The 26,761-nt window shown below is 42.0% G+C and overlaps 1 protein-coding gene across 1 annotated transcript in view; it reads right to left on the bottom strand.

Moving 5' to 3' along the window:
* Positions 1–20,231: 20,231 nt before the first annotated feature.
* L3MBTL1 (L3MBTL histone methyl-lysine binding protein 1) overlaps positions 20,232–26,761 on the bottom strand; it is a 75,040-nt gene continuing 68,510 nt past the window's right edge. Inside the window, exon 23 of the mRNA XM_044659810.1 lies at positions 20,232–20,559. Coding sequence (XP_044515745.1) covers positions 20,425–20,559 — 135 coding nt within the window. The 3' untranslated portion in view covers positions 20,232–20,424. The remainder of the gene's footprint in view (positions 20,560–26,761) is intronic.

The following is a 26,761-nucleotide window of genomic DNA, read 5'->3' as shown; positions in this document are numbered from 1 at the left end:
GTTCCCCATCTCACATTGCCTGGTCTCCTTTTACCATCCCCCTCAATCTGCCCACCCCACACTCCACAACATGGCACTCAGAATCAATCCACCCCTTCCTCCATGCCCTCCAGAATGTCTGTTTCACAAGTAACAAACTTGCTTTCAATTTAACCCTTTTCCTTTCTCCTTCCATCTTCTTGTATTCACTCAGAACTGACTCCTTCCTGATGACAGAGCATCACTGTACTATTTTAGCACTAGTTGTCCTTTCACTGATGTCCCAACTCATGTGGGTCATGATGGGGGAGTTGAATATTCTTTGTTCCCCAGTGACACATCCAGACTCTTCCTCTGTCACCATAATTCAGAAATTCTTTCTGAAATTTATTCATTCCATATCTATCACCCAATCAAGATTCTGGTAGCTATTATCTACCAAAAATCAGGACATTCTTTCTTCAAAAGTTCAATGAACTACCTTACAGTCTTTTCTTCTTCTCCAATTTCTCCTATTTTGGGATTTCAACATTCATATCAATTGATATTTCCTCAAGTATCCTAACTTTCCAGGTTCAACCGACTCATTGTCTTTCTTTCTCTTTCTCTTGTTTTCCTTAAATCCTTACTCTCTGTCCTAGTAACAACTGTAAGACAGAAGGGCAAAGGCTAAGCAAATGGTAGGGTAGGTGACTTGCCCTAGATAGTTAGGAAGTATCTGAGGTCAAATTTGAACCCAGGTCTTCTTGACTCCAAGCCTGGCACTCTATCCGCTATGCTACCTAGTTGCTCTCCAACTAAGTCATTTTCCATTTATTCCTCTACCAAAACTAAACCTCATATAGAGATACCTTTCATCTTGTCATCATATGTAAGTATTCCACTTTCATTTTCATGAACTCTGAAATTCTTTTACTTGATTATAATCTTTTGCTATTCCACATTTGTTTCTGCTTTTCAACTCTAACCCTGTTTTTCATCCTCACCATGACCTCCAATCTTTCTACTCCTCAGTTCTTTCCCAGTTATCTCCTTTTGCAGTGGCTACATTCTCCTCTCTTCTCCATCTTGACTTTTTTGGTGAGCCTAACAGAACTCTATACTATCTCTTTCCTTATCTTATTTCAGATATTTTAAAAAATTTATCAAGCAAAGCATATTTCCATATTGTTTATTATTGTAAGAACATACTAATACATAAGCAAAACCCTGAAATAAAACCCAAAATACCCTAATGTGAAAAGTAATATGCTTTGATCTGCATCCATCCAACTCCAACAGTTCTTTCTCTGGAATTGGATAGCATTCCCAGCCAGAGGTCCTTCAGAATTGTCCCAGATCATTGCATTGCTGGGAGTAGCCAAATTTTCACAGTTGACCATCATACAATATTGCAGTTATTACTGTGTATAATGTTCTCCCAGTTCTGCTTATTTCACTCTGCATCAGTTCCTGAAGATCTTTCCACCTTTTTCTGAAATCATCCTGTTCATTGTTCCTTATAGCACAACATGTACCACAATTTGTTCAGCCATTCCCCAGTTGATGAACATCCCTTCAATTTCCAATTCTTTGCCACTACAAAAAGAGCCGCTATAAATATTTTTGTACAAGTGATCCTTTCCCCTTTTTTATGATTGCTATGGGATATAGACCCCATTATGGTATTATAGGATTATTATGCACAATGTTATGGCCCTTTGGGACCTATTTCAGATCTTGATGGTATGTCAAGGCCTTAACCTTGGATCACTTCTTATAGCCACTGATTTTACTGTATTCACATGTTGCTGTACAAATTTGGAGAAAATCATGAAACTTTGCTGACTTGGTCCACTATAAAAAATGTTATATAATCTCTACTGAGCCCTTACTGTGACAAGGCAATTCTTTTACACATCCCTAAATGATTTACTCTCCCACTCATTACAGCAGCTTTTCTAGACTTTTTCATCTTTCCTCAGCCTTCCATGTCTCTTCAGCCCCCATCTTTCTCAGCCAAAAAAAATCCTTATCTAAAATTCCCTAAAAAAAATTGAAGTTGTTCCCAGAGAGCTTCTTTTTATCCTCTCCTCCTAATCACATATTGCTTAGAAATCTTCTGCCACTCTGTATGTCTTTCAACCTTCAACTCTTCTTCAATCACATGAAGAGGTGATCTTGGCAAGATGGTCTCTTTTCCAAGACAAACCCCTCTCTGTACACATGATACCATTCCATCCTATTTTCTTCAGCAGATTGCTCCATTATTATCCCTATTCTTTCATTAATCTTCACTCCCTCCCTTCAATCTCTCCCTATTGTCTGTTTCCTTTTGCTTGCAATCATACCTATTTTCCCCATGTTCAAAAAACCCTTTTAGGAAACCTGCTGGCTATTGTCCTATATCTTTCTTCCTTTTCCCTTAACGTTTTGAGAAGGCTATCTACAATCAATACCTTCCTCTACTTTCTTTCCTGTCAGTCTCTTCTTAACTTTCTTACGTTTGTTTTCTAAACTCCTCATTCAAATGAATTTGAGTTATACTTTGTGTTGTGTCTGTAGCAACTTCTGCTCATATCTGACTCCTCCTCCTCCTCCTCCTCCTCCTCTCCTCATCGTCATACTGATGATAGCATCATAATAACAAATGATAATAACTAACTTTAAAGTTTAATTTACAAAGTCCTTTATGGACATTATTTTATTTTAGTCTCATGATATCTCTAAAGATAGGTGTTATGGGTTATTTCTTCATTCATTAAGAAAGTAAGGCTCAAAGCCATCAATGAACTACCCAAGAAAAAATCCCCAGAGCCAGATGGATTCACAAGTGAATTCTATCAAACATTTAAAGAAAAATTAACCCCAATACTATACAAATTATTTGACAAAATAAGCAAAGAAAGAATCTTTCTAAATTCTTTTTATGACCCAAATATGGTTCTGATATCTAAGCCAGGAAGACCAAAAACAGAGAAAGAAAATTATAGACCAATCCTTAATGAACATAGATGCAAAAATCATAAAAAAAATACTTAGCAAAGAGACTACAGCAATATATCACAAGGATTATTCACCATGACTAGTTGAGATTTATACTAGGAATGCAAGGATAGTTTAATATTAGGAAAACCATCAGCATAATTGACCATATCAATAATCAAACTAATGGAAATCACATGATTATCTCAATAGAAGCAGAAAATGCCTTTGACAAAATCCAACATCCATTCCCATTAAAAACACTAGAAAACATTGGAATAAAAGGGCCTTTCCTCAAAATAATAAGTAGTATCTATTTAAAACCATCAGCAAGTATCATCTGCAATGGGGATAAATTAGAAGTCTTCCCAATAAGAAAAGTAGTAAGACAAGGATACCCGTTATCACCACCACTATTTAATATTGTACTAGAAATGCTAGTGGTAGCAATTAGAGAAGAAAAAGAAATTGAAGGAATTAAAGTAGGCAATGAGGAAACTAAAATATTGCTATTTACAGATGATATGATGGTATACTTAGAGAATCCTAGAAAATCAATTAAAAATCTGGTAGAAATAATTTTAGCAAAGTTGCAGGATACAAAATAAACCTATATAAATCAACATTTCTATATATTTCCAACAAAAATCAGCAGCAAGAGTTAGAAAAAGAAACTGAGGCTCAGAGAGCTTAAGTGGTTAGCTCAAGATCACACAGATAGTATTAAGGAATTCTCAATCTGGAGTTTGTGGGAGCCTTGTGGGAGAATTTCATTCACCAGCTGGGTCCACAGGCAATTGTAATTTCAAAGATAGACTGCAATATTCAAAGCTATTTTAATAGGATTATATTTCACTGAAAATGACTCTTTGAACAAAGATTTAGTTTGTCATTTTGCAGATCTTGTTCTCTAAGGCTTATCCGTCTCCCTATACAAAGATTATACAGCCAAAACTGCAAAAGACAGAAAACAGTTAGGGTAAAGATATCCATCTGAGGGGATCCATAAGGCTCTCTATCCCTGGACCAATAGGGTAAAGGTATCCATTTGAGAGTGTTTTGATTTTCTTTTCTACGTTAGTGTTCCAGATAGGATTTGAACCACTCTACTGTGCCACAACAGGAATTTTAAAATATTTCTTTACCTCTCTAAGTGTACCTTGTTTCCCACTAGTTGCATATAAACTCTTTAAGGGTAGAATTGGGGACTTTTTTGTTGTTTACACATTCTAAGCTCCTGGAACAATTGGAGATAAGAGTAGCGATAATCTGGGCAGCTAAGTGGCATAAAAGATAAAAGAGTACCAGGACCTGAAGTCAGGAAGACTCTTCCTGAGTTCAACTCTGGCCTCAGATATTTAAGTTAGCTGTGTAATACTGGACAGGTCACTCCAATATCTTTGCCAAGAAAACTCCAAATGGGATCAGAAACGACTGAACAAAAACCTGGATGGATTTATATTAGTCTAGTATAGAGTGGAAAATGGAAGCTTTGGTTGAGCAGAGAGAGTAGAAAAAAAAATAACTATAGCAACGGGGCAAAGCCCTCCATGTGGAGCGTGAGGGTAAAGGCATTAAGGAATGGAAAGTTTTAAATAACCTCAAGGCATTCTTATTGCAGAAGCATTTCTCCTAGTTCAAGTAGCTTGAGGGCTGTTTTTTTCTGAGGGTTGAATAGCTAACAGCAAGTGTTAAGGCCCAAGCAAAATTTAAGAGGCTGCCTAAGGTATTAACAATATCAAGATAGACTTTCATTTGCCAAGATCATTGGATCATAGACATAGAACTGAAAGGACTCTTAAAAACCATCTAGTTTGCCATTTTACAGATGAGCTAACGAGTCTCAGAGGTGTTAAATAATTTGCTAAGGTTCCATCACTAGTGTCAGAGGTGAGATTTGATCCCAGACTTTCTGATGTCAGCACTATCCACTGTGTTGTGTCAAAAACCCACTTTTTACCTGTGAAGTGATTCAATCTATGTCTATCAATCAGCAATTTTTAAATTAATCAGTCAAAAACTTAAACACCCCTACTTAACACTAAGTAAGGGAGTTTGCAAGTTCACTTACTAAAGTGGGTGACAACTCCAGAGACCACTCTTCTGCTCCTGCCCAGTGCTAGGCAAATTGAAAGACTGCAATAGGGTTCTGTAAAGTGGAGGAAGGGGCCAGGAAATAACATGGAAAAAGGACTATACATAGTCCTGAACTTCCTGTACAGGAAACTTCAAGCTTCAACCTTGGATCTTGGATGGCTCTGGGACTGCTCCTGGATCTTCTCCTTTGGACTTTGGTGTTAGAGGTCTTCTCCTTTGGAGTTTTTCTTGGGTGGGTGAGTAGCTGGCCTTCCTTTCCTGGCTTCTGGAGAGATTGGTTCCAGAGATTCCTGCTTTGGCTTTGGAGAAGGCTGTGGTGGAACTCTAGCTGAAGACCACCTGAGGCATCTATAGTGATATAGACATAGGTACCAATGCTGCCATATTCAGCATCCCAGGGCTTTGCTATAGTAGTTGATGCCAGGGTGGGGGAAAATAACCCCTCACTTCCCCAAAAACCATGGTAGTAGTACTGCCTTAAATCAAATTAAGTAACAAATGAGTCAGCTGAGAGTAGTGGCTGCCATTAAAGGAGCCAAACTATTAAAGTTCCTAAGTTTTGCATATGGACAAATAAGGTGTCTTCCAAATTGAATTCAGGATTTTTAAGTCAAGAGGGAGTCTCTGACAAGGGCTACTATGATCTAGGTGTCTCTGGGAATGAGGAAGAGATTTTTACAGGGAATTGTGTGGCTGGACCCTCTCTGGGTACACTTTATTGATTAGGTAATCAGTCTGCCTCTGGGCTCTTCAGGACAGACCTTACCTCTCCTCTCATTTGTTACATTTAACCACAATCCTATCCTAGGGTGGTAGGGATAATGCATTAAAGTCAAGAGATCACAGTGACATCATATAATACTAAGTAGTAAAAGCTAACCTGAGACGTTCAACCTTGGATATGGGGAGTCAGGGATGAAATGGTTTCCCAGGACTTGTAGAGTCCTCTCTATCCAAAAGGGATATCTTTTTGGTGGTGGTGGAGTGGGGAAAATGATTCTTTAATTTCTGGAGAAACAGAGACGTCTCCACCATGTGACTTCCTCTCCATCCTATCACCCTCACGTCTCTAGTGCTCTCTAGACATTTCTACTCCTCGGTTTTCTCTTCTTTGTGGCTACTTTGTGGTTTGTTTCCCTGCTTTGGAAGGGAGGAACTTTTTTTCTGTTGTTCTTTTTTGTCACTTTGAAGGGATGATAACATTCTCTTAATTTGTTTGATCCCAGGAAAGCTATTTTTCCACCCGGTCTACAATGAGGGGGGTGCACAGAAAGGCGAGAGGTGTGGTCACATAAGCCCGAGGGGAAGAGCAACAACAGGAAGGAAGAAGCTTCATAAAACAGGGAGGGGAAGGCACCGGAATGGGCGGGCTCACGTGGCCCGGAAGGGGCGTGGCCAAGGCCTGGGGCCGGGGCGAGTAGGAAGCTCATAGAAAGGTGAGGAGGGGTCATAACAAGGGGTGAGGCATAGAGAGGAGGGATCACCGGAAGGGGCAGGGAATAGAGAGAGAACCTGATAGAGAGGGAGGTACCGTAAAAGGAAGGGGAGGTTGGAGGGGAAAGGCAGGGCCACCGGAAAAGGCGGGGAAGAGAGGGCAGCAAAGAGGGAGGGAGGTCGTAGTGAAAAGAAGGCACAGGAAGGGGCATGGTCACGACAGGGGTGGGGTTGGGTTGGGTGGGGTGCTGCTGTGGGGGCGGCCCCGCATCTCAAAGAAATATAGAGAGTGGTTCGGTCCTCAGGAAAGGGCGGGGCCAGGGCTCTGCGCAGCCTCTTTTCCAGGCGGAGCCCAGTGATTGGTCACTTTGCACCTGGTACTTTATGACTCTTTTCCCAGTTTTATGCATCTGGAGAACGGGAACATCAATCACTTTAATAAAAAAGAATAACCTTTTTTTTTCTTAAAAAAAATCACGTTTATTTTTAATAATCAAGAAGGGGAACCCCCAAACGTAAAAAAAAAAAAAAACACCACTATCAACTAACTGGGGTTGGGGTTCGAGGCAAGGCTGACAGAGGAAAGGGAGGCACAATCATAAAAGCTTATAAAATGTTTGAGATCCCAGTATGGGTTTCTTGTCTCTCGGAATAATAATAGCTAGCATTCATAGAGCTCTTTAAAGTTTGCAAAGTGTTCTACAAATATTAACCACAAAACAAACCCTGTAGGGCCAGCCAGGTGGCCCAGTGAATAAAAAGCCAGGCGTGGAGAGGGGAAGTACTGCATTCAAATACGGGAATCAGACACTTTCTAGCTGGGTGACCCTGGTTAAGTCTAGCCCTTTGCCTAGCCCTTACTGCTTTTCTACCTTGGAACTGATAACAGTATCTTTTCTAAAACTGAAGGTAAAAGGTAAAACAAACCCTGTAAGATAGATACCATTACTATCACCATTTCATAGAAGAAACTAGCTTAAAGAGGTTATATTGCTTCAGGGCCCCAGGGCTAGTGAGGTCACATAACCTCAAGACTTCCATACTCCCAAGTCTAGGACTCTATCCACTATGTCTGTACCCCGCCCCCCAAGAGAACAAAGAAAGAGGAAAGGAATATACATATACACACGTATATTTGTGATAGCTCTTTTTGTGGTGACAAAGAATTGGAAACTAAGAGGTTATCCATAAAACAGAAAATGATTGAAGAAATTGTGGTATTTGAAGGTATTCCAATGATGTCAGAGAAATCTACAGAGATTTGAAGAAATTGAGGCAGAGTTAAGGGAGAAAAGCCAGGAGAATAATTTGTGCAATAGCAACAAATTATAAAGATGAACAACTTTGAAAGAATTAGTAACTGATAAACATAACGACTAACCATAATTCCAAGGGATTATTGATGAAAATGCTACCAGATCATTACAGAGAAGTGATGAACTGGAAGTATAGACTGAGATTTATTTTTCGATACAACCAATAAGGGAATTTATATTTATACTGTATGTATTTATATGTGCATGCACACACACATTATTGTTCCCATTCATTTGTTTCAGTTGTGTTCCAGTCTTTGTGACTCCATTGTGGGTTTTCTTGGTAAAGATACTGTGGTGATTTTCCATTTCTTTCTTCTCAGCTCATTTTACAGATAAGAAAATTGAGGCAAACAGTTAAGCGATATGTCCAAGGTCATACAGCTAGTAAGTATCTGAGGTTGGATTTGAACTCAGGTTTCCTGATTCCAGATTTAGCAAAATATCTACTGAACCACCTAGTTGTCCACATATACATATATATTTATGCATTTGTTAAAAGGGCTTTGCCATTCTTTTTCAATGGAGAGGTGAAGGTAGGGCAAAGAAGAGAGGAAAAGATAGATTTTGGTTAATTAAAAAAAGTTTCCAGGAGAATTCTTTTCCGTGATTCTACCTACTCCAGCACATTCTAGAAAAACTGCTTGGATAATTTGGTAAACACTGCCTTTTTACACCATGCTCTTTAGGACTTAGTAGTGGCTTCCCATTGTCTGAACTCTAAACACTCATAGTAAATGAATATCCATTCAATGACCCTATCTTCAGAACTCTTTTTTGAAAATTGAACCAAGGTGTTTGTTTCTTTTACATCCTTTTTTTTTTTTTAAACCCTTATCTTCTGTCTTAGAATCAGTACAATGGATGTTTAATTCTAAGGCAGAAGAGTGGTAAGGGCTAGGCAATGGGGGTTAAGTGACTTGCCCAGGGTCACATAGCTAGGAAGTTTCTGAGGTCATATTTGAACCTCGGACCTCCTGTTTCTAGGCCTGGTTTTCAAGCCACTGAGCCACCCAGATGTCCCCTGCATCCTTTTTAAAAGAACTCTTACCTTCTGTTTTAGAATTGATGTTAAGTATCAGTTCTGAGACAGAAAAGAGTTGTAGGGGCTAGGCAGTTAGGGTTGCCCAGGATCACACAGCTAGGAAATATCTGAGATTTGATTTGAACCCAGGTCTTCTTGGCTCTAGGCCTGATCTATCCACAGAACCACCCAGCTGCCCCATTTCCTTTGTGTCTTGAAAGTTTGTAGACCAGCGAGATCTAGTAACAGTTCTGTGATTCTCTGAAGACCATTTCCAGGCAGTGATTGGACAAAGGAAAGGATCCGATGGTGCCATAATAAGTAATTCCCCCTCCTTCACATTCTAAATTAATCCAAATTCACTTTAAATATATATTTAAACATAAAAGCTATGCCAACTGCAAACCTGTTGTGTTGTAATTTGAAATTCATGATGAAATAAGCATATTTGACAAAATTTCTCATGCTATTTTGGATGAGATTGGGAAATGTAGGCTGAATGAAAGTATGAATGAATGTTAAAGCATTTATTAAGTCCTTCCTCTGTGCCAGGCACTGTGCTAAACCCTGTGGATATAAAAACAAAAGAAAACAGTGCTTGCCCTCAAGGAATTTAAATTCTATCAGGGGAAAACAATATATATATGGGGAAGTAGTGGCCAGTGAAGGATATTTTAATTTGTAAAGTTATAGGAACAGTGATTTAAGCCATATGAGCATAGACTGACATACATTTCCAAAAGCAATGGAAGTACTTATTTGATTATAACTCTAGAACTAGACAGTATAGGGGTGGGGAGGGCAGGTTTGTGGAACTCAGGAAGCTGAGTCAAGAAGATGGTGAAGGAGTAAAGTAAATCATGCCTCATTTAGCAGGACTGAAGTGGTGGACTTGAATCACCCAATTAGGACTTTGGGAGCTCTAGGGTAGGAATTTTAGAGCTAGAACAATGAAATATTGAAAAGTATGTTTCTAACCCTAGTGGCAGAGTGGCTGGACATAAGATGGTAGGGGAGTAAGTACAATGATGGAGCACCTAGGTGGCACAGTAGATAGAATACTAAGCCTCAAGTCAGGAAGATGCCTTTTCCTGAGTTCAAATCTGGCCTCAGATACTTATTAGCCAAGGTACTCTGGGAAAGTCACTTAGCCCTGTTTGCCTCAGTTTCCTCATCTATAAAATGAGCTGAAGAAGGAACTGATTTGCCATTTGGGTAAAATGATGATACAGTTAACTAGATTTAGAATAAATTGAATGAGTGGCCCCAAAGACTAATCACTGATGATAAATTCCATTTGCCTTATCCTTAGCACAATGCCTGGTGCTTAGTAAGTTCTTAATAAATGTTTGTTGACTGACTGAAGGTCAACTTGGAAGGAATTCTCTTTCCAGTGATGTACCTCAGGAATCTCTTTGGTTCTGTTTATCAAGTGCCTATTAAGTACCAAGTACTGTGCTAGGCTATAAGGATATAAAGGGGAAAAAATGAACCAATTCCTGTTAAAAAGTAAATTACAGGGGCAGCTGGGTAGCTCAGTGGATTAAGAGCCAAGCCTAGAGATGGGAGGTCCTAGGTTCAAACCCGGCCTCAGATACTTCCCAGCTGTGTGACCCTGGGCAAGTCACTTGACCCCATTGCCCACCCTTACCACTCTTCCACCTAGGAGCCAATACATAGAAGTTAAGGGTTAAAAAAAAAGTAGATTACATACTATCAAAGGATACAATAAATGAATAAAAATGTTTACAGAGCATAAGCAAAATCCATTCAAGGTAATTCTGGGGAGCAAGGGCCCTAGAAGTTGGGAGCAATTAGGTAAGACCTCATGTAGAAGGTGGTGCTTGAGTTGCATCTTAAAGGCAATAAGGGAATCTAAGAGGCAGAGATGAGAAGGGTGTGTACCAGACAGGGGGTGTTGCCTGTTCAAAAAGCCCAAAGATGGGAGATGGGGTGTTATGTGTAAAGAACAGCAAGAAGGTATTTGGCTGAACTATAGAGGAGAGGAGGAAGAGTAGTTATAATACACTGGATACATAGGTGGAATCAGGTCATATTGTTCAGTTAAAGAAGTTGACTTCTTAAAATATTAACATTTTTGCTATAAAGAAAACTAGAAAACAAAAAATGCCAACTAAATGGATGGACACCCATGGATTCTCCTTGTAAAGTCAAAATAAGGCAAATAGTCAAATCAGCTTTATTGTATGGATCTAACAGCAATTGGAAACATTATTTCATAGGACATAAGTTCATCTTATATTAAAGTTCTTGCCTTAAATATTTAGTTAATAACAATAAAATAAAAAAACAATCTCATGAAAATAATTGCAACTTGGGGGGCAGCTGGGTAGCTCAGTGGATTGAGAGTCAGGCCTAGAGATGGGAGGTACTAGGTTCAAATCTGGCCTCAGACACTTCCCACCTGTGTAACCCTGGGCAATTCACTTGACCCCCATTGCCCACCCTTACCGATTTTCTGCCTTGGAACCAATATACTATATTGTGGTAAAGAGGAAGCAGGACCTAGAGCAAAGGTGTTAAACTCAAGTAGATAGCCACTAAATTCTATGCAAGGATCTTTGTGGGCTGCATATTGACTTAGAAGACCACATATTAACATTATCTATGTTTTATTGCATTTTATCTTATTTTGTTAAATATCAATCACATTTTAATCTAGTTTGAGAGTGTTTCAGGTTGTTTGAAATCTGGTCTAGTGGATAGAGGGCTGACCCTGGATGAAGAAACATTTGGATTCAAGGCCTGCCTCTGATGGATGTTGTTTTTCAATTATGTCTGATTCTTTGTGACCCCCCCCTTTTTGGGGGGGGGGCAAAGATACTAGAGTGGCTTGTCATTTTCTTCTCCAGCTCATTCTATAGATGAGGAAACTGAGAGAAACAGGGTTAAGTGACATGCCCAGGGTTACATGACTAGGTTAGCCTAGGCCAGATTTGAACTCAAGGAGATGAGTCTTCCTGACTCCAACTCTAGGCCCTGGTGTACTATCCACTGCACTACCAACTGCCCCCTCTGATAAATGCTGGCTGCTTGAACCTAGGCAAGTCATTCAAGTAACTCTCAAGACCTTGGACAATTCTCTAAAACCCTAAGTTATAGAGTAGATGATAATCTGCATTAATGGAAGGTATTCCTAATTGGGAGTTCTTTGTATGATGAACTCCCAAATCCGACTTTAAAAAAGTTGATGCTGAAAGCTAGAAATGGATAAAAGAAAGGTCAGTAGAGGAAGCTATGTAGCCCAGTTGACAGAATTCCAGGCCTGGAGTCAGAAGGACCTGGGTTCAAATTTGACCTCAAAAACTTTCTAGGTGTATGATCCTGGGCATGTCACTAAATCCCAATTGCCTAACCCTCACTGCTCTTCTATCTTCAAACAGATACTAAAACAGAAGGTAAGGGGAAAGAAAGAAAGAATGAGAGACAGAGAGACAGACAGACAGGTTACCTTTTGCCTTTCCATACTTTACCTACATCATACTTGAGGGTCATATTCAGTTATTGATTTGTGCTTTCACATGTAGGAAAATGGGGCAGATGTGGAGACTCTTATCTGGTATATTGCTTAGCTGAGAAGGCCTAAGCTCAGAAGAACCCTGAGAACAAGAAGCAACAGAATGCTTGAGACATTTACTGTCAGGAACTCTAGAGGATTGAATCCTACTCCAGCATCTTGAGGTCTAGGAAAAACATGGGCTAGGTAGACTTCAGTACTCTGGATGGTGCAACTAAACAGGCCATTTCCTCCCTTCCTCCCTCCCTCCTTCCTTTCTTCCTTCGTTCTTTCCTTCCTTCCACCTTATCTTTTGTCTTAGAACTGATACCATTTCTAAGGCAGAAGAGCAATAAAGGCTAGGCAGTTGGAGTTAAGTGTCTTGCCAAGGGGCATAAAAAATTATCTGAGGTGAGATTTGAAACAGGACTTCCTGACTCCAGACCTAGTTCTTTATCTACTGAGCCACCATTCTGCCCACAAAGAAGCCATTTTCACCCATGACTCTTCATCTCCATGCCTTTGCACTAGCTGTTCCCTATGCCTGGGTGTACCACCTCTTCATTTCTACCTCTGAGAATTCCTACTTCCTTCAGAGCTCAACTCATTCCTGAGGCTCTTCTTTCCCTAAAATTACCATTTATTTTTTTTATGTATATTTACTTGTGTATGCAGTTCTCCATTGATTGAATGTAAGCTCCTTGAAGTCAGACTATTTCATTTTTGTCCTTTTATCTCCAGAACATAGTAGTGTCTAGTACATAATAGATACTTATTGACTGATTGATCAGTAGAGAATTTATTCCATGCCAAGCAGTTGAAAGACTTGCCAGTCTATCAGTCTACAAACAATACCTGGGATCTAGACTCGTGGAGAGTGGGACAGAAGTGATGGAAAACTTAGGAAATATCCTAGAACAATGATGGTGAACCTTTTAGAGACTGTCTGAATTGCAACCCTCATGCTACATGTGAGCCACCCACCTTACTGCAGACAGAGAAAGGAGGAAGCACTCCCATTGGGCTGCTGGGCAGAGGGGTGGGTCATGTGAGAAATGTTCTCAGGCATGTTGGAGAAGGGGAAAGGAGCATCCCCTCTGGCATGTTCTGGCACATGTGCCATAGGTTCATCAACATGGGCCCAGAAGAAAGGACAGTTGTTTTTTTTAAACCCTTACCTTCTGTCTTAACAATTTTAAGGCAGAGGAGAGGTAAGGACTAGGCAATCAGGGTTAAATTATTTGCCCAGGGTCACAGTTAGGAAGTATCTGAGGCCACATTTGAATCCAGGTCCTCTGAACTCCAGGCTTGGTGCTCTATGTACTGTTACCTAGCTGTCCCCAATCAATAGTTGAGCATTTATTAAGTGCCTAGTATGTGCCACTATGCTAGGCACTGTGGATCCAAAGACAAAGAATAAAATAATCCCTTATTCTCTAGGAGCTAATATTCTAATGGGGAACATATTAAGTACATACAAATACAGAATAAATATAAAGAGAATAAATGAAAATATATACAAAGTAGTTAAATACAAGGTAGTTTGAGAGGGAGAAGTTGAGTTCATTAAAGGCTTCACATAGAAAGTATGGTTTGAGTTGCATCTTTGAGGAAGGGCAGGACTCTGTGAAGCAGAAGGAAAAGAGGTGACATGGCCAAGACTTTTTGATTGAGTCTCATCCAAAGAGTTGATTGGCAGCTCAGACTGACTCCATTGCAAAGGAACAAACTTTATTATAAGAGAATATAGTAATAGAGTGGCTATAGACAGTTAGCTGGCTAGTATAGTACAGTGATGGTGAGCCTATGGCATGGGTACCAAAGATGGCACATAGAGCTCTTTCTGTGGGCATGTGGCCACCCTCCACCCCCTGCCAAGTTCATTACTAGAAAGGCAGAGGGACTTGGGTGAAACTGCTCCCCTCCCCACCTCCATTGTGCTTGACATTTTTTCATATCCCCCATTCCTCTACCTGTAGCCAATGGGAGTGCACACAGTAGGTAAGGTGGGTGGCTCACAGGCAGCAGAGCTAGAGGGGAGCAGAGCACTCAGGCCACTCCCCTCCCCCTCTCTACACTCACTGAGGACATTTTTCACATGACCCACTCCTCTGGGCTTCCTCCCTTCCCTGTGTGTGGTAAGGGGAGAGGCACACCTGGCAATTGCTGGGGGGAGGGCATGACATGGTCTTGGGGTGTGGTGGGGCGGGGCCCAGCACTCTGTCTCTAAAATGTTGGCCATCACAGGTATAGTAAGTAAAGTAAGCAAAGGTACACAAACCCAGCAGGGGTTCTCAGGAATGCTTTTTATCTTGATTAGTGACTAAGAAAGGAGTCATTTGCTTGGATGTTTGTTGCCTTGTTTACTGATAGCATTTTATCTATGGTCCACTTTGCTCTGCATGGCTTTACTCATGATTCACTCTGCCAATTCTGGGGAACAAACCACAATGTAAATGGGATGCTAATGATATGTTACATACCCTTGGGGCAACTTTTGCTTTTCTTCTTCTAAGGAGGGGCAGTGAGTATGGAAATTGAGCATTTTTTAACCTAGTCTTATGTGATTGGGAAACTGACCATTCAGAGACCCCCAACCAAGGGCCTAGGTATTGTCTAAAGACTGATGTGAAGAATTTTCTCATAATTGTGAATCTATGCAACCCATGTCTTCTCTGAAAGTGGCCCTATACAAATTAACTAGTTATCTTTTAAATGTGTACAGCTACTTGGCAGCCACATCAGAGGGGAGGGCACTCTAGGCATGGAGGGGATGGCTGGTGCCAAGATGATATTGAAGAATAGCAAGTGACAAAGGAGGAACTTAGGGAATCATAAATAATAGGACCACAGATTTAGAAGGCATCTTGGAGGTAATCTAGTCTACTCTCATTTTACAGAGAAAATTAGGACCCAAAGAGGAAGTGACTTGTACACAGTCATCCCAGTCTTGGATTCCAGGTCCTATATTCTTTATGCCACATTAGAGCTGCCTCTGCTCTTATTAGCCAAGAACCCTAGACCCCAGAGTATTCTCCTTTCTGGCTGAGTTTTGAGGAAATGTACACAAAGCTTATTTCCCTGCTACACAGTCAGAACTTTCTCACTATCAAAGTGTGTGGTAACATCTATCTTTTGGTCCCTCCCCTTTTTTCATTTAGAAAATTTTTGTCTTATGCAAGGGTTATATAAATTACCTCAAAGCCTTATGGGAAGCAGGTGAAGTGTGAATAAACATTGGGAAGCAAGTAGGACATGAATAAACATGGAGAGAATCAAGCCTAGGCATTATTTGATTCAGCTGTTCACATTTATTTACTGGTAATTTCAAAACACTGACAAAACACATCACACTTTGCTTATAACTTTCCCCCCACTTAGATCTCTGTATACTTGGGACATAAAGCTTCAGATTTTCTGCATCCACTTGAATCAGAGTATTTTCCTCATGAAAACACAAAAAATGGTGCAAATATCAAAAACGTGCCCAAAAAATGTGCAAAAGAACAAAAGTGCAAAAGTTTCCTTTGTTGTTGTCACCACAATCACCCCCCACCACCCCTAAATGCCAAATTTAAACAGAAAGGGCCTCTCCCCTCTTGAGTCCGGGGCTAGGCTGGGGCCAAAGGGATGCATCTCTCCATCCCTCAGGAACCACCAGTGTGATGGTGGTGGTGGTGTGTGTGTGTGTGTGTGTGTGTGGTATGAGGAGAGGAGTAAAAGAAGCTAGGTCAGAAACAGTTTTCAAACTTCCTCCTGCCATTATCTCAATCCTCACCCCTCCACTCTCACCCCCAGTCTCCCAATCCAAGTGCAAAGATTTCATTCTGGAGGGATAGAAGGCAATGGCAGAATTTTCTCCCCTTCTGTGATTTTTCTTCTATTCCAAAGTGCTTGACATTGATGCAGAAAGTATGGATGCTTCCAGGTTTGAAGAGGCCTCTTCCTCCAAGAGTTCCTGGCCCCTCTTACTTTCTCCACAAGCAAACAACACAAGTCTTTGCTGGCAGATTCATTCCTCCCAGGAAACAAATACTGCCTTAGCACCTCACTTAGGGGGTCCTAGAAAGGCTAACCTAGCACCAGTCATTTTGCCTCATAACAAGAGGTGAAAAAAGCATTTCTCTCCATTTAACAGAGAGGCATGACTAGAAAAAAAAATGCCAGGCCCAAGAACGAGGATTAGAGGAGGGTCAGTCAGACTTCTTGCCTTCTTTGTGGCAGTTTGGCCTGGTCAAATTCAACCCTATCAACCACCAAAGGACTTGCCAGCCATGCCTTCTTGAAATGAGTCACCTATCTTTCAGTGTTGGGTTCTGAGGTCTCTCCTCATTTTGGAGCAGTAATGTGGAGGCAAAGGGTATGAGTGATTCAGCTGGCACAAGCCCTAGACAGCTGAATGCAGAAAAGTGGGGGTGGAGAGCAGGCAGGACACTGAAAAAACAAGATATCCCCACCCCCAACAAGGCACCAAACTGCCTCATCAACAGGGGAGTAGCTTTACCACCAAAGAGGAAACCCCAGAAACGGGGACTCTTGCCAGGTCCTCTAAGTCCCAAGTCATTCTGGGAAAGCTGTTGCAGCTGGTTTTCCAGCCTTCTCAACCCATCCCCAAATGCCTTTGGCTTTAGAGTTCTTGGTCAAGAGAAGCAGTAGTCGCTGTAGCACCATAGTCAAAGACAACAGCAAATTCTCATCCTCCTGAGGGAGAGATGCAGGTGGCACCAGGATACCCTTTCCCATAGTTCCCTAGGACTTGCCCCTTTTGCACAGGGATGCTTTCCTCCCAGCCCCAAGAAAGGGTCCTCAGTGACTCCAGAGGTTCTATTCCCAACCTTCTGCCCTACACAGCCACTAGACTGTCTTCCTACCCTGCTCTGCTCAGTAGCTTTCAGACGGAGGACCCAGGGCTTCTCATTCCAGCTTCTCCAGATCCAAATGAACAGCAGCAGGGCCCTACTTTGGTGGACCAGGGGATGGGAGTGGGCAGTGCTTTGGGTTTGTCTTTGTTTTGTTTTGAAAGGAAAAAAAATGCAAATTGTAACAGTAAATAGCCCTTAACTTTCTCTCTAAGCCCTGACCTTGACCTGGGCAAATGGCCTTTCAGGTCAGCACCTATGGTCAGGGCTCCCTACACCCAAGATATCCCTCAGCTCCACATGCTCCTAGTATCTTCTCCATACCACACACTTGGCCACAACAGCCCCTCACACACACACATAACACCCACACATCTCTCTGCTGTCATATCTTGCTTTTTTCCCATCCCACACACAGATATGACACCCTCTTCGTCCCCACAACATACCCCCAATTCATAAATTCCGCCTCTACCCGTAGGTGCATCCGCCCTTCCATCACCCTCTTTGCCCCTCCATTTTCACAATGCATTCTTCCTTATGGCCTTCATAGTACATCTGATCACGCACATTTCATGTCCTTCCAAAGGCACCCTCACATTCATATTGCAGAGATAATATTGCTCTCACCGGTACTCAACACTCATACTTCTCCATCCACACATGAGCATGCACGCGCACTCAGGATGCCCAACTACCAGTCACATTTCAGCGAATGTGTTCACACCATGCAGACAGACGACTCCACAGATACTATATATGGGTCCCTACACACAGACAGCACCCCCCAAGTCATATTCCCATCTCCCCCACATTCACATCATGCACAATTTCATACTCATATACTTCCCTTACACATACATGATCCTCCCTTCCCTACCCTCCCAACATGCTTGTCACACACGCACACACACACACACACACACACACACACACACACACATCCACTCTCCCTCTGGACCACACTACATCCAGGCTTTAGTCCTGCAGAACTACACAGTGAACAAGTTTATAGGGCAGAGCCTGAGCAGATCCAGGGGCCAGAGCAGAGCTGGTCTGCCTAAGTTGGGGCTGGAGTACTTGGGCTCTTGCCACTGGATGGGGAAATCAACCTAAATGAAACTCAGCCCTAGGGCCCCTTCCCACTGGGCAACTAGCTCTGGACTATAGCCGGTAAGCCCAGAAGGGACAAGGCTGGTGCTCTATGGACAAATTCACACCTTCCAGTCTTGGGTTTGCCTTTGTTCTTGGAGGCTGGGGGTCCTCAGAAGAAGGGAAGAAATGGTGTCCCTTCTCTATTTTCCCCATGAATTACAAGGTAGGTAGACATAGGACTTTCTCTTGTCAGGGGTCTGTCTCCCTTGGCAAAGAGCTCCCAGTCCCTGAATTACTCAGGGTAGGACCACAGGGAGGATCCATGGTAAGGATTTGGACCCAAGAGGATCTTTCTTGCCCACATTTTCAAAATTCCTCATCCAATGAGACAAAGGAATCCCACCACTTCAGCCTAGTCCCCTTCTCAGGAAGAGGGTGGGTGCCACCAGGTCTAAGGGCAGGTTTGGCAGTGACTACTCAGGATGGGGGTCCCCCTCCTGTCCCACTCCCCTATCCCCAAGCAGAGGTGGGCTAGGGTCCCAGGAGTCCCCACCCTTGTAGGAAACAGTTTGGCAGTGGCAGAGAGGAAGGATGGTTATGAGAAAGGGAGGGATGCCAGAGAACTCATTACAAAAGATAGAAAAGTTCACCTACATGCGCCCCCATACACACACACTCACGGCCTCCCCCCCACCCCCAACATCTCTTCTTTTTAAAAATTTCTCATGAAGAGCAAGCAGCAAACATGTAAATGACAGGTCAGATGTGACCTCACATAGTCAGTAGTAAAGAGTCAAAAATGCGACATTTCCATGGGAAGCCTAGCATGAGTTTGACCCACACACCAAAGTGGATTGTAGACATGTAGCAGTGAAGACAGGTTGCTGGTGTTCCATGATGAGAGTGCCCATCCCCATCCTTGGGGGGCGGGAAGGGGCAGCGATTGCAGAAACGGGAACCTGACCCTTCCCCTGGCCCCATGAGCCGCTCAGGGATTTAGTAGAGATTGTCCTGCAGGAGCTGGGCCAACCTCTCTCTCTCACTAGCAGTCACTCCCAAGCTCCTTTGCTTGGGGGTGAGGGTGGGTGGGGGGACTTTAGCCAATGAGAAGAGAGCATGTTGGAAAAGCAAAGGAGTGGTCTAAAAAAATTACCCAAACCTTTGTTTGCCTTGAAAGAGACCTTAGACTGTCTCCCAAACCCTGGGGCTGGGACCTTGGCACTGGACTTTGGGACATCATATGGCCCAGGGTTGAAGCTCAAGGCATGTTCAAAGAAGGCATCTTGGCTCAAATTCTGACCTCCTCAGCAACGGGGAGGAAGGCAATGAGGAATTTGCCACAGATCCTCTAAAAACAAGTCTCCCTGTGGATTCGAATATCAGAGGGAATAAAAGAGGAGTTGGGTGGGGCCTGGCTGGGCTCTACCAACAGAGGTGGTCTTGCCCAGGGAGCCAGGCCTGAGGTCAGGCAGGGTCACCAATGACACCAAGGCTGAGGGAGGAAAGGAAAACTGTAGTCTACGGGTGAGCTAACGGAACAGAATAGGAAATCTGAAGAGGAGACAAAAGTGGGTGAAGACTTCAGAAAAATTGTGTCAGAAGAAGATGCTTCCTCTTGGATGCTTCTCATTCTGCCAAGCTTTTAAAGCTTTTGAAAAGTTGCTCTTGACTGCTCTGAAAAAGTCCAGTTGCCAATAAAGTCCCCAGGAGGAGTTACTGTGAGGAGATTTGAGGGACCCTATGATTACAGCTACTCCAAGTATTCCCTGATCTGAAGTCCTGCCCCTACACCCCACCCCAGCACCCAACAATACCCACAACGATTTTAGAATGTGTGGGCACAACACTGGATCCAAGATATTATCTTGGAAGGAAGGCCTGTCTCCAGGCCATGCTCTGCCTTTGCCAGGACCTCGGGAGAAAACTCGGCTTCTGGAGTTGGGGACTGCACTTTCTCCAAAGTCCCTCCATACCCACTCCCTAGGGACCAACCCCAGAAACATGGAGACCAAACCTGGGATGGAAACGGACGAGACAGAGAGAGGATGGGGATGTAGGTTTAGGGAGCTGGGGCCAGAAGGAGATGCTAGCAGGAGGGGGAGGACCCCGATGATTGGGAGTCCTGGCCCAGGGAAACAGTCACTTTAAGGTATCGTCGGCATTTCTGAACATGAGAATGGCATTATAGATCTTCAGGGCTGGGCCCAGCTTAATACACATGATCTTCACGATGTCCGCCTGGGTCAGCAAAAGGAAGGCCTCGCCATCAATCTTCTGGGGTTGGGGTGATGGGGACAGGAAAAGGTGGTGAGGAGGGAAGGAAAGAGAGAAGAGAAGAAAATAGAAAAAGAAATAAAAAAGAAAACAAGGGGAGAAGGGGAGAGAAAAAGGGAGGAAGAGGGGAGAGACAAAAAGGGTAATCAGGAAAGAGACAAAAGGAGGAGCAAAGAAAGGAAGGAGGAAAATAGAGAAGAGAAAGAAATGAGAAGAACAAGAAGTTGAAAAAGAGAAAAAGAAAGGAAAGAGTGACAAGAGAATAGGCAAGGAAAAAGGAGAACAAGGAAGGAGAAAAGTAGAAAGCCAGAAAAGAGGGGAAAGAGGAGGTTGGGGGGGGATAAGGAATAAAGGAAGAGGGACAGAGAGATAGGGACCAAGAAGGAAAGAAAGATGTAGTAGCTTCTCTCTATATAAACACACAGGCATTTGCACAGGATCTGATGGTTTAGGTACAAAATGTCTTTGGATTCCATAATAATATCTAAGTTTGGAACACTGGATTCTGTGGTTTAAAAAAGAAATTGCAATGAGCCTAAGATTCTTTTCCCCTTTAGGAAGTCATCAAAAATTTCCTAAGGAGGACAATGTTTGAGCAAGGGAAAAATCTGAGCTGGCTAAAAGGTACGAATGATCCAAGCTTCGAAGCAGAATCTTGCTTCTGATAATGTCACCAAATGGATCAGGGAATCCCTTTGATCAGTCTCCTTTGGTAGTTATAGATTGAGTGACAGAACAAGGATGGGAGTCATTGCGGCTGAGGGAGAGATGATGGGGAACTAGGGCTTTAAGATAGAAAGGGAAAAGCCAGAAAGGTTGTTATGTGACTCAGTTTGCTTTTGGGCCCAAGGGACTATTGTGGGAGGGTGGGAGGAAAATAGGGCTGGACTAGATGGTTTCTAGGGTCCTTTCTAGCTCTAAAGCTATGATCTTATGAAAGTCCTGGGGCCTTTGCTGAGAGAGCATCAAGGGAGTTGCTGTTACCATTGGGAAATTAAATGAAGATTAACTTCCTCTATTCCCACCCTTGGGTACATGAACATCCCTTCTTAGAGGGGAAGAATGGCTGAAAACAAAGGGAACCTTAAAGGGGGGGAGGTTGCCTAGGCCAGACGGTCTCATTGTTTATCATGGAAAAGAAAAATGCTGTCTTGGTTCTTCCCTGGGATCATGGGCTCTGTGGCCACTTATGCCTAGCAACTAGGGGAAAGCAAGCACCCTTTGGACATGGGTATTTTCTAGACTCTTAAGTCAACAACCAGCAGAAGGTAATGTTAGCATCTCTCAAGGTGGAAGATCGTCTGATATAACCTTCCAGCTCAGGGTATCTTCTGTCACATCAGTCTCAAAGGATAAGCCCTTCTCAAACCTGTGAGTACTGTTCCCATCCTGTACTACCTTTGGGCTAGTGTGTCCTATATGGCTACAACCAGTTTGGAAACAGTACAGGAAGTGCTGGGCCAGTTATATGCCCTCATCACCAATTGGAAAGCTCCAGGGACAGGTGCATCTGTTAATACTGGCAGACATATCTCTGGCCAAGTAACCAGAAAGGATATGAAGTAACCCAGTATTCAAGAATTAAATTATTTAAAAAAAGAATGAAATTATTATCCCATTTGGCTAAGAATGCTAAGGAGCAGGGGACTCCCTCATCTGCATAACTTCAGTACTTCTTTGATCCACAGGTCTTACTAGTTTATTTTCTAAATTCAATGTTTATTTCTGAAGTAATGGGGCAGCTAGATGATGCAGTAGATAGATGGAGTACCAAACCTGGGATCAGGAAGGTTTTGTTTTCTATTTCAAATCTGGTCTCAGACACTTCCTACCTAGGTGTCCCTGGGCAAGTCTCTTTACTCTGTTTGCATCAGTTTCCTCATTTGTGAAATGAGCTGGAGAAGGAAATGGTAAACAACGCCAGTATCTTTGCCAAGAAAACCCCAAATGGGATCATGAAGAGTCAGACATGACTGAAAAATGTCTGAACTAACTTTGAAGTAAAGCCTTTTCTATTTTAGAAGTCTGGTTACAAAACGAAGTGACTTTTCTTTGCACAAGTGCCCTCTCTTTCAGTTCTTTTCTTGCCCGCCCTCTTAATTCTGAGGCTAAAAGATGCACAGTGTCCAAAATGTCTCTAAGCTTTAATAGCATAAGCAGAATTAGTTATTAAATAGCATTTAATAACTTTAATAGTCTAAACCTAAACTAACGTGTTTTGGATAGTCTATATCTATATGTTGGGGGCTGATCAAGGGAATTCCCTGATCCACCAGATAAGAATTACTAGGAGGTGAAGCACTACCTGGAAGCTTGGATTGTTCATATCTTTCCTTTTTTCTTTTAAAATCATATTTCTCTTTCTTATTTTAAAGCACAGAAACTTCTTAATCCACTTTTCTCTTAAACTTTTTTCCCTATAGACTATGGCCAGGCTGCCACAGTCATGAAGGGACTCCCACTGAGCCAGAAGCCCTCCCATAAGACTTATGTGCTCAAAGCCATCTCATGCACTTGAAGTGTGGCAAACACTTTGATCTTTCTTGACTACGATTTCCCATCTCCTTTTTTAACTAAACTTCGGAACCAGAGAGAGGGTCTCAGGCATCAGTATGCATCTCCCCAAAGTGCTACAGAGAGCAAGTTCCACCCATTAGTAGATGCTAACAAATGACAGCTGAATGTTACTGAATTCATTCCTAAAGATGAAGAGACTAATCTTCCAGCAGGGAATAATGATCATATCTTAGCATTGGTAGTAGTGAGGAAAAGGAATCCTGGGACCGGACATATACCCCAAAACTTGGGAAATCTGAGTTTTAAACACTCAGAAAAAATATAGACATGACCCGAGGACTAAGAATGAAACCATGCAGCAAAGAGACAAACTACCGGTGAGAATGCTCTTGCCTGGTCTTTAAAATGGAAGCAGAGCAGAAGTCACATATTCTGTACAGTCTTCCCTCTCCCCAACCACAGGGACACAGTGACTAGCCTCGTACAAAGCCGGCCAGAGACTTTATGGGAGTATTAAAAAAGAAAATTTTAACCATATAGTAGCAAATAACTGCAATTTGGAAGACAGCCTGTAAGGAAACCAACTGGGTTTCTTTCTGATGAACTCATGTTAAATGGATGTATTCAGAAGATGGAAGGAAGACTGAATGACTCACGACAAGTACATACAATAGGGGGATCCACTGTGTGTAAGACTAGCATTGTATTACTACTGTAATGGTAGTACTGTAGGGTGAGTTGAGGTTTCCAAAAAAATGCCAAGAGAAGGAACTTTTTTAGTAGAAAGGGAAAAGTCTGCCACTTGGAGATGTTCACAATTTTAATTTATGATGTAGAAAAGAATGAAACAGGTAGCTATTCTTTTGTTCTGATCATCTCTAGTAATGAGAGGCCAAAATCAAGAAGGAATTTCATGACTCCTCAGACCAGTGATGGGCAAACTTTTTAAAGAGGGGGCCAAAAGAAAGGAAATGCTCCTCTGTCAGTCTGTTTCTAAGGCAACTCTTTCAAAGTTTCATTGTATTGTATCCTACTCATTGTATTCGTCAGATTAGGAATAATGTCCCATGGCCGGATAGAACATTTCAGGGCCCCCCCCCCCCCCCCCCGCATCTGGCTAGTGGACTGTAGTTTGCCCATCACTGCCTAAGACAATTGAGCATTAGATTGTAAGTTTCTTGAGGGCAAGGGCTGTCTTTTGCCTCCCTGGCTGCTTAGCACGGTGCCTGGCACATAGCCAATACTTAATAAATGTTTACCGATTGATTGATAATGATTGATCGATAATAAGATAATAAGAGAGTTCCTACTCCTTTTTAAATTAAGTCAGGTTTCCAGGTCCAGATGAATCACAGTTCAGCTACTTGAAAGAATTTTCTGATATAATCTGCCAGCTACTGCTTTGAGAAATAATGGAGACCAGAAGTCCTAGAAGATTAATGATGAGCAAATGTCTGTTTTCAAAAGGGGAACAGGGTGGATCCTATAAACTACAGAGCACAACTAGCTAGGCAAGATATTAAGCCACAAAATTAAAAAATGGAACATCAGCCACATAGTTTGTAAATATTTTTTTTAAATGCAATGAACATTAGGAGCTAATGATAGGTGACTCTAAATAAGTCATGCCAAATTAGTCATCTTTCCTTTCTTTTGAGTAGATTTCCTTTGGGAGTAGGTCAGGGTAATATTGCAGGCATCAAGTGTCTTGATATTAATAGAGCACTTGGTAGAGTCCCTTGTGATATCCTCATAGATGAGATGGTGAAATAAGAATACCATCAGTTAGATTCAATAACTATACCCGAAATACATGGATTAATGGTTAAATATCCTTGAGAGAAAACTTCAGTAGTTGCCACAAGGCTTTTATCCTTGGTTCTATCTTGTTTAACAATTTTACCAATGACTTGGATGAAGACATGGTAGATTTTCTCATCAAATCTGCTGATGGATAGCTAAGACCACTGATGTCAGAAACAAGATTCAAAGCAATCTCATGGAAAAAACCAAAATCAAATATAGTCTAATCAACTGTCCAAATAGAAGAATAGGGTGAGGGTAGGCCTGGGTAGAGATTACAACAGCTCTGGTGAAAAAGATCTGAGTGGAGGCCACCTGGGTGGCTCAGAGGATAGAGAGCCAGGTCAAAGATGGGAGTTCCTGGGTTCAAATCTGACCTCAAAAACTTCCTAGCTGTGTGACTTTGGACAAGTCACATAACTCCCACTGCCTAGCCCATATCACTCTTTTGCCTTAGAATCAATATTGATTTTAAGGAATAAGTAAGGATTTTTTTTTAAATGAGAAAAGTCTGGGTGTTTTAATAAAACAAGTCCAATGTAAAATAATAGTGTAATGCAGCTGCTTAAAAAAAATTAATTAAGGTCACAATTAGGTTGCACTGGGTAAAAGTCTATTGCCCAGAATGAAGTAATAATACTTACTGCCTTAGTCTACACTGGTCAGACTGTATTATAAAAATATAATATATTTAGTCCTGTGTCGTTTCTGGAACTCATTCTTTAGGAGGGACGTTGACAAATTAGGGAGTGACCATAGGAACAAGGCCTGGATGATGAGACGTCTGTAAACCATGCCATAGCAGGAACAGTTGAAGAACTGGTTATGTATAGACTGGTGAAAAGAAGATTTAGGGGACATAGGATAACTATCTTCAAATATCTGAAGGCCTGCCAGTGTGTTTATTCTGTGTCGATCCAGAAGAGAATCTTGGACCAATGAGCGGATGTTACAGGGAGGCAGATTTTATCTCAGCCTAAGAAAGGCCTTTCTAAAGAGTAAGAGCAACAGGATGGACTGTCTCATGAGGCAACGAGAGCTCGAACACTGGAGGTCTGTAAGACCACAGAATTAGAAGTCAATAACCATTCGAAGCAGGGGGGGGCTTGTGAGCTTCTCCACAGCTTAGGTAGACTAGAGGGTCTCTGAGGTCCTTTGCAATCCTCAGAATTTAAATGAATAGTCATGGCTTAGAGATTGTTTTCTACTTCTTTTTTTTTTTTTAATGATAACCACCTATCAGCTTAAATAAGGTTCTGCTTCTTGATTTTAAACATTATGTTTGGGCAAATCTCTATGCTATGAAATGTTGTACCTGTGAAATTCAAAAACATTTCTACCGATTGACAGGTTAGTTCAAATAAGCCAATGCCTAGATTTACAACAGGAGGAATAAACAGAACCTGAATTAACTTTATGAGTTTGTTAATTATTATCCTTCCCGAAATCTAGCCAGCACAGAGAGACCATTGCTCTCAGAGGGTTTTGTCATCCCTCCCTTTACCACCCATACCACATTCCTACCCAGGGAATAGGTTATTACTATAATGTAGACACTCAGGGCCATTCAGAGCCAGGGGCCTAGGAGGGGATGGGAATCTCTGATATCCTGTTTCCAAACCAGACACTGCTCTGACCCGTTCTCTTCAGCAACCAGTCTGCATATTTCTACCCTCTCTGAACCCTCTAGTTTGAACACCAGCCTCCCCATTGTTCCATTGTTCCATTGTTCCATTGTTCCTTCCTTCCTTCCTTCTCTTTCTTTCTTTCTTCCTTCCTTTCTTTCTTTCTCCCTTTCCTTCCTTCTTTCTCTCTTTCTTCCTTCCTTTCTTTTTCTTTCTTTCTTTCTCTCTCTCTTTCCTTCCTTCCTTCCTCTCTTTCT

This window comes from Gracilinanus agilis, chromosome 2 (assembly GCF_016433145.1).
Source record: "Gracilinanus agilis isolate LMUSP501 chromosome 2, AgileGrace, whole genome shotgun sequence".
NCBI lineage: Eukaryota > Metazoa > Chordata > Mammalia > Didelphimorphia > Didelphidae > Gracilinanus > Gracilinanus agilis.
Note: the sequence above shows the minus strand (reverse complement) of the source record. Positions and strands in the feature narration are given on the sequence as shown.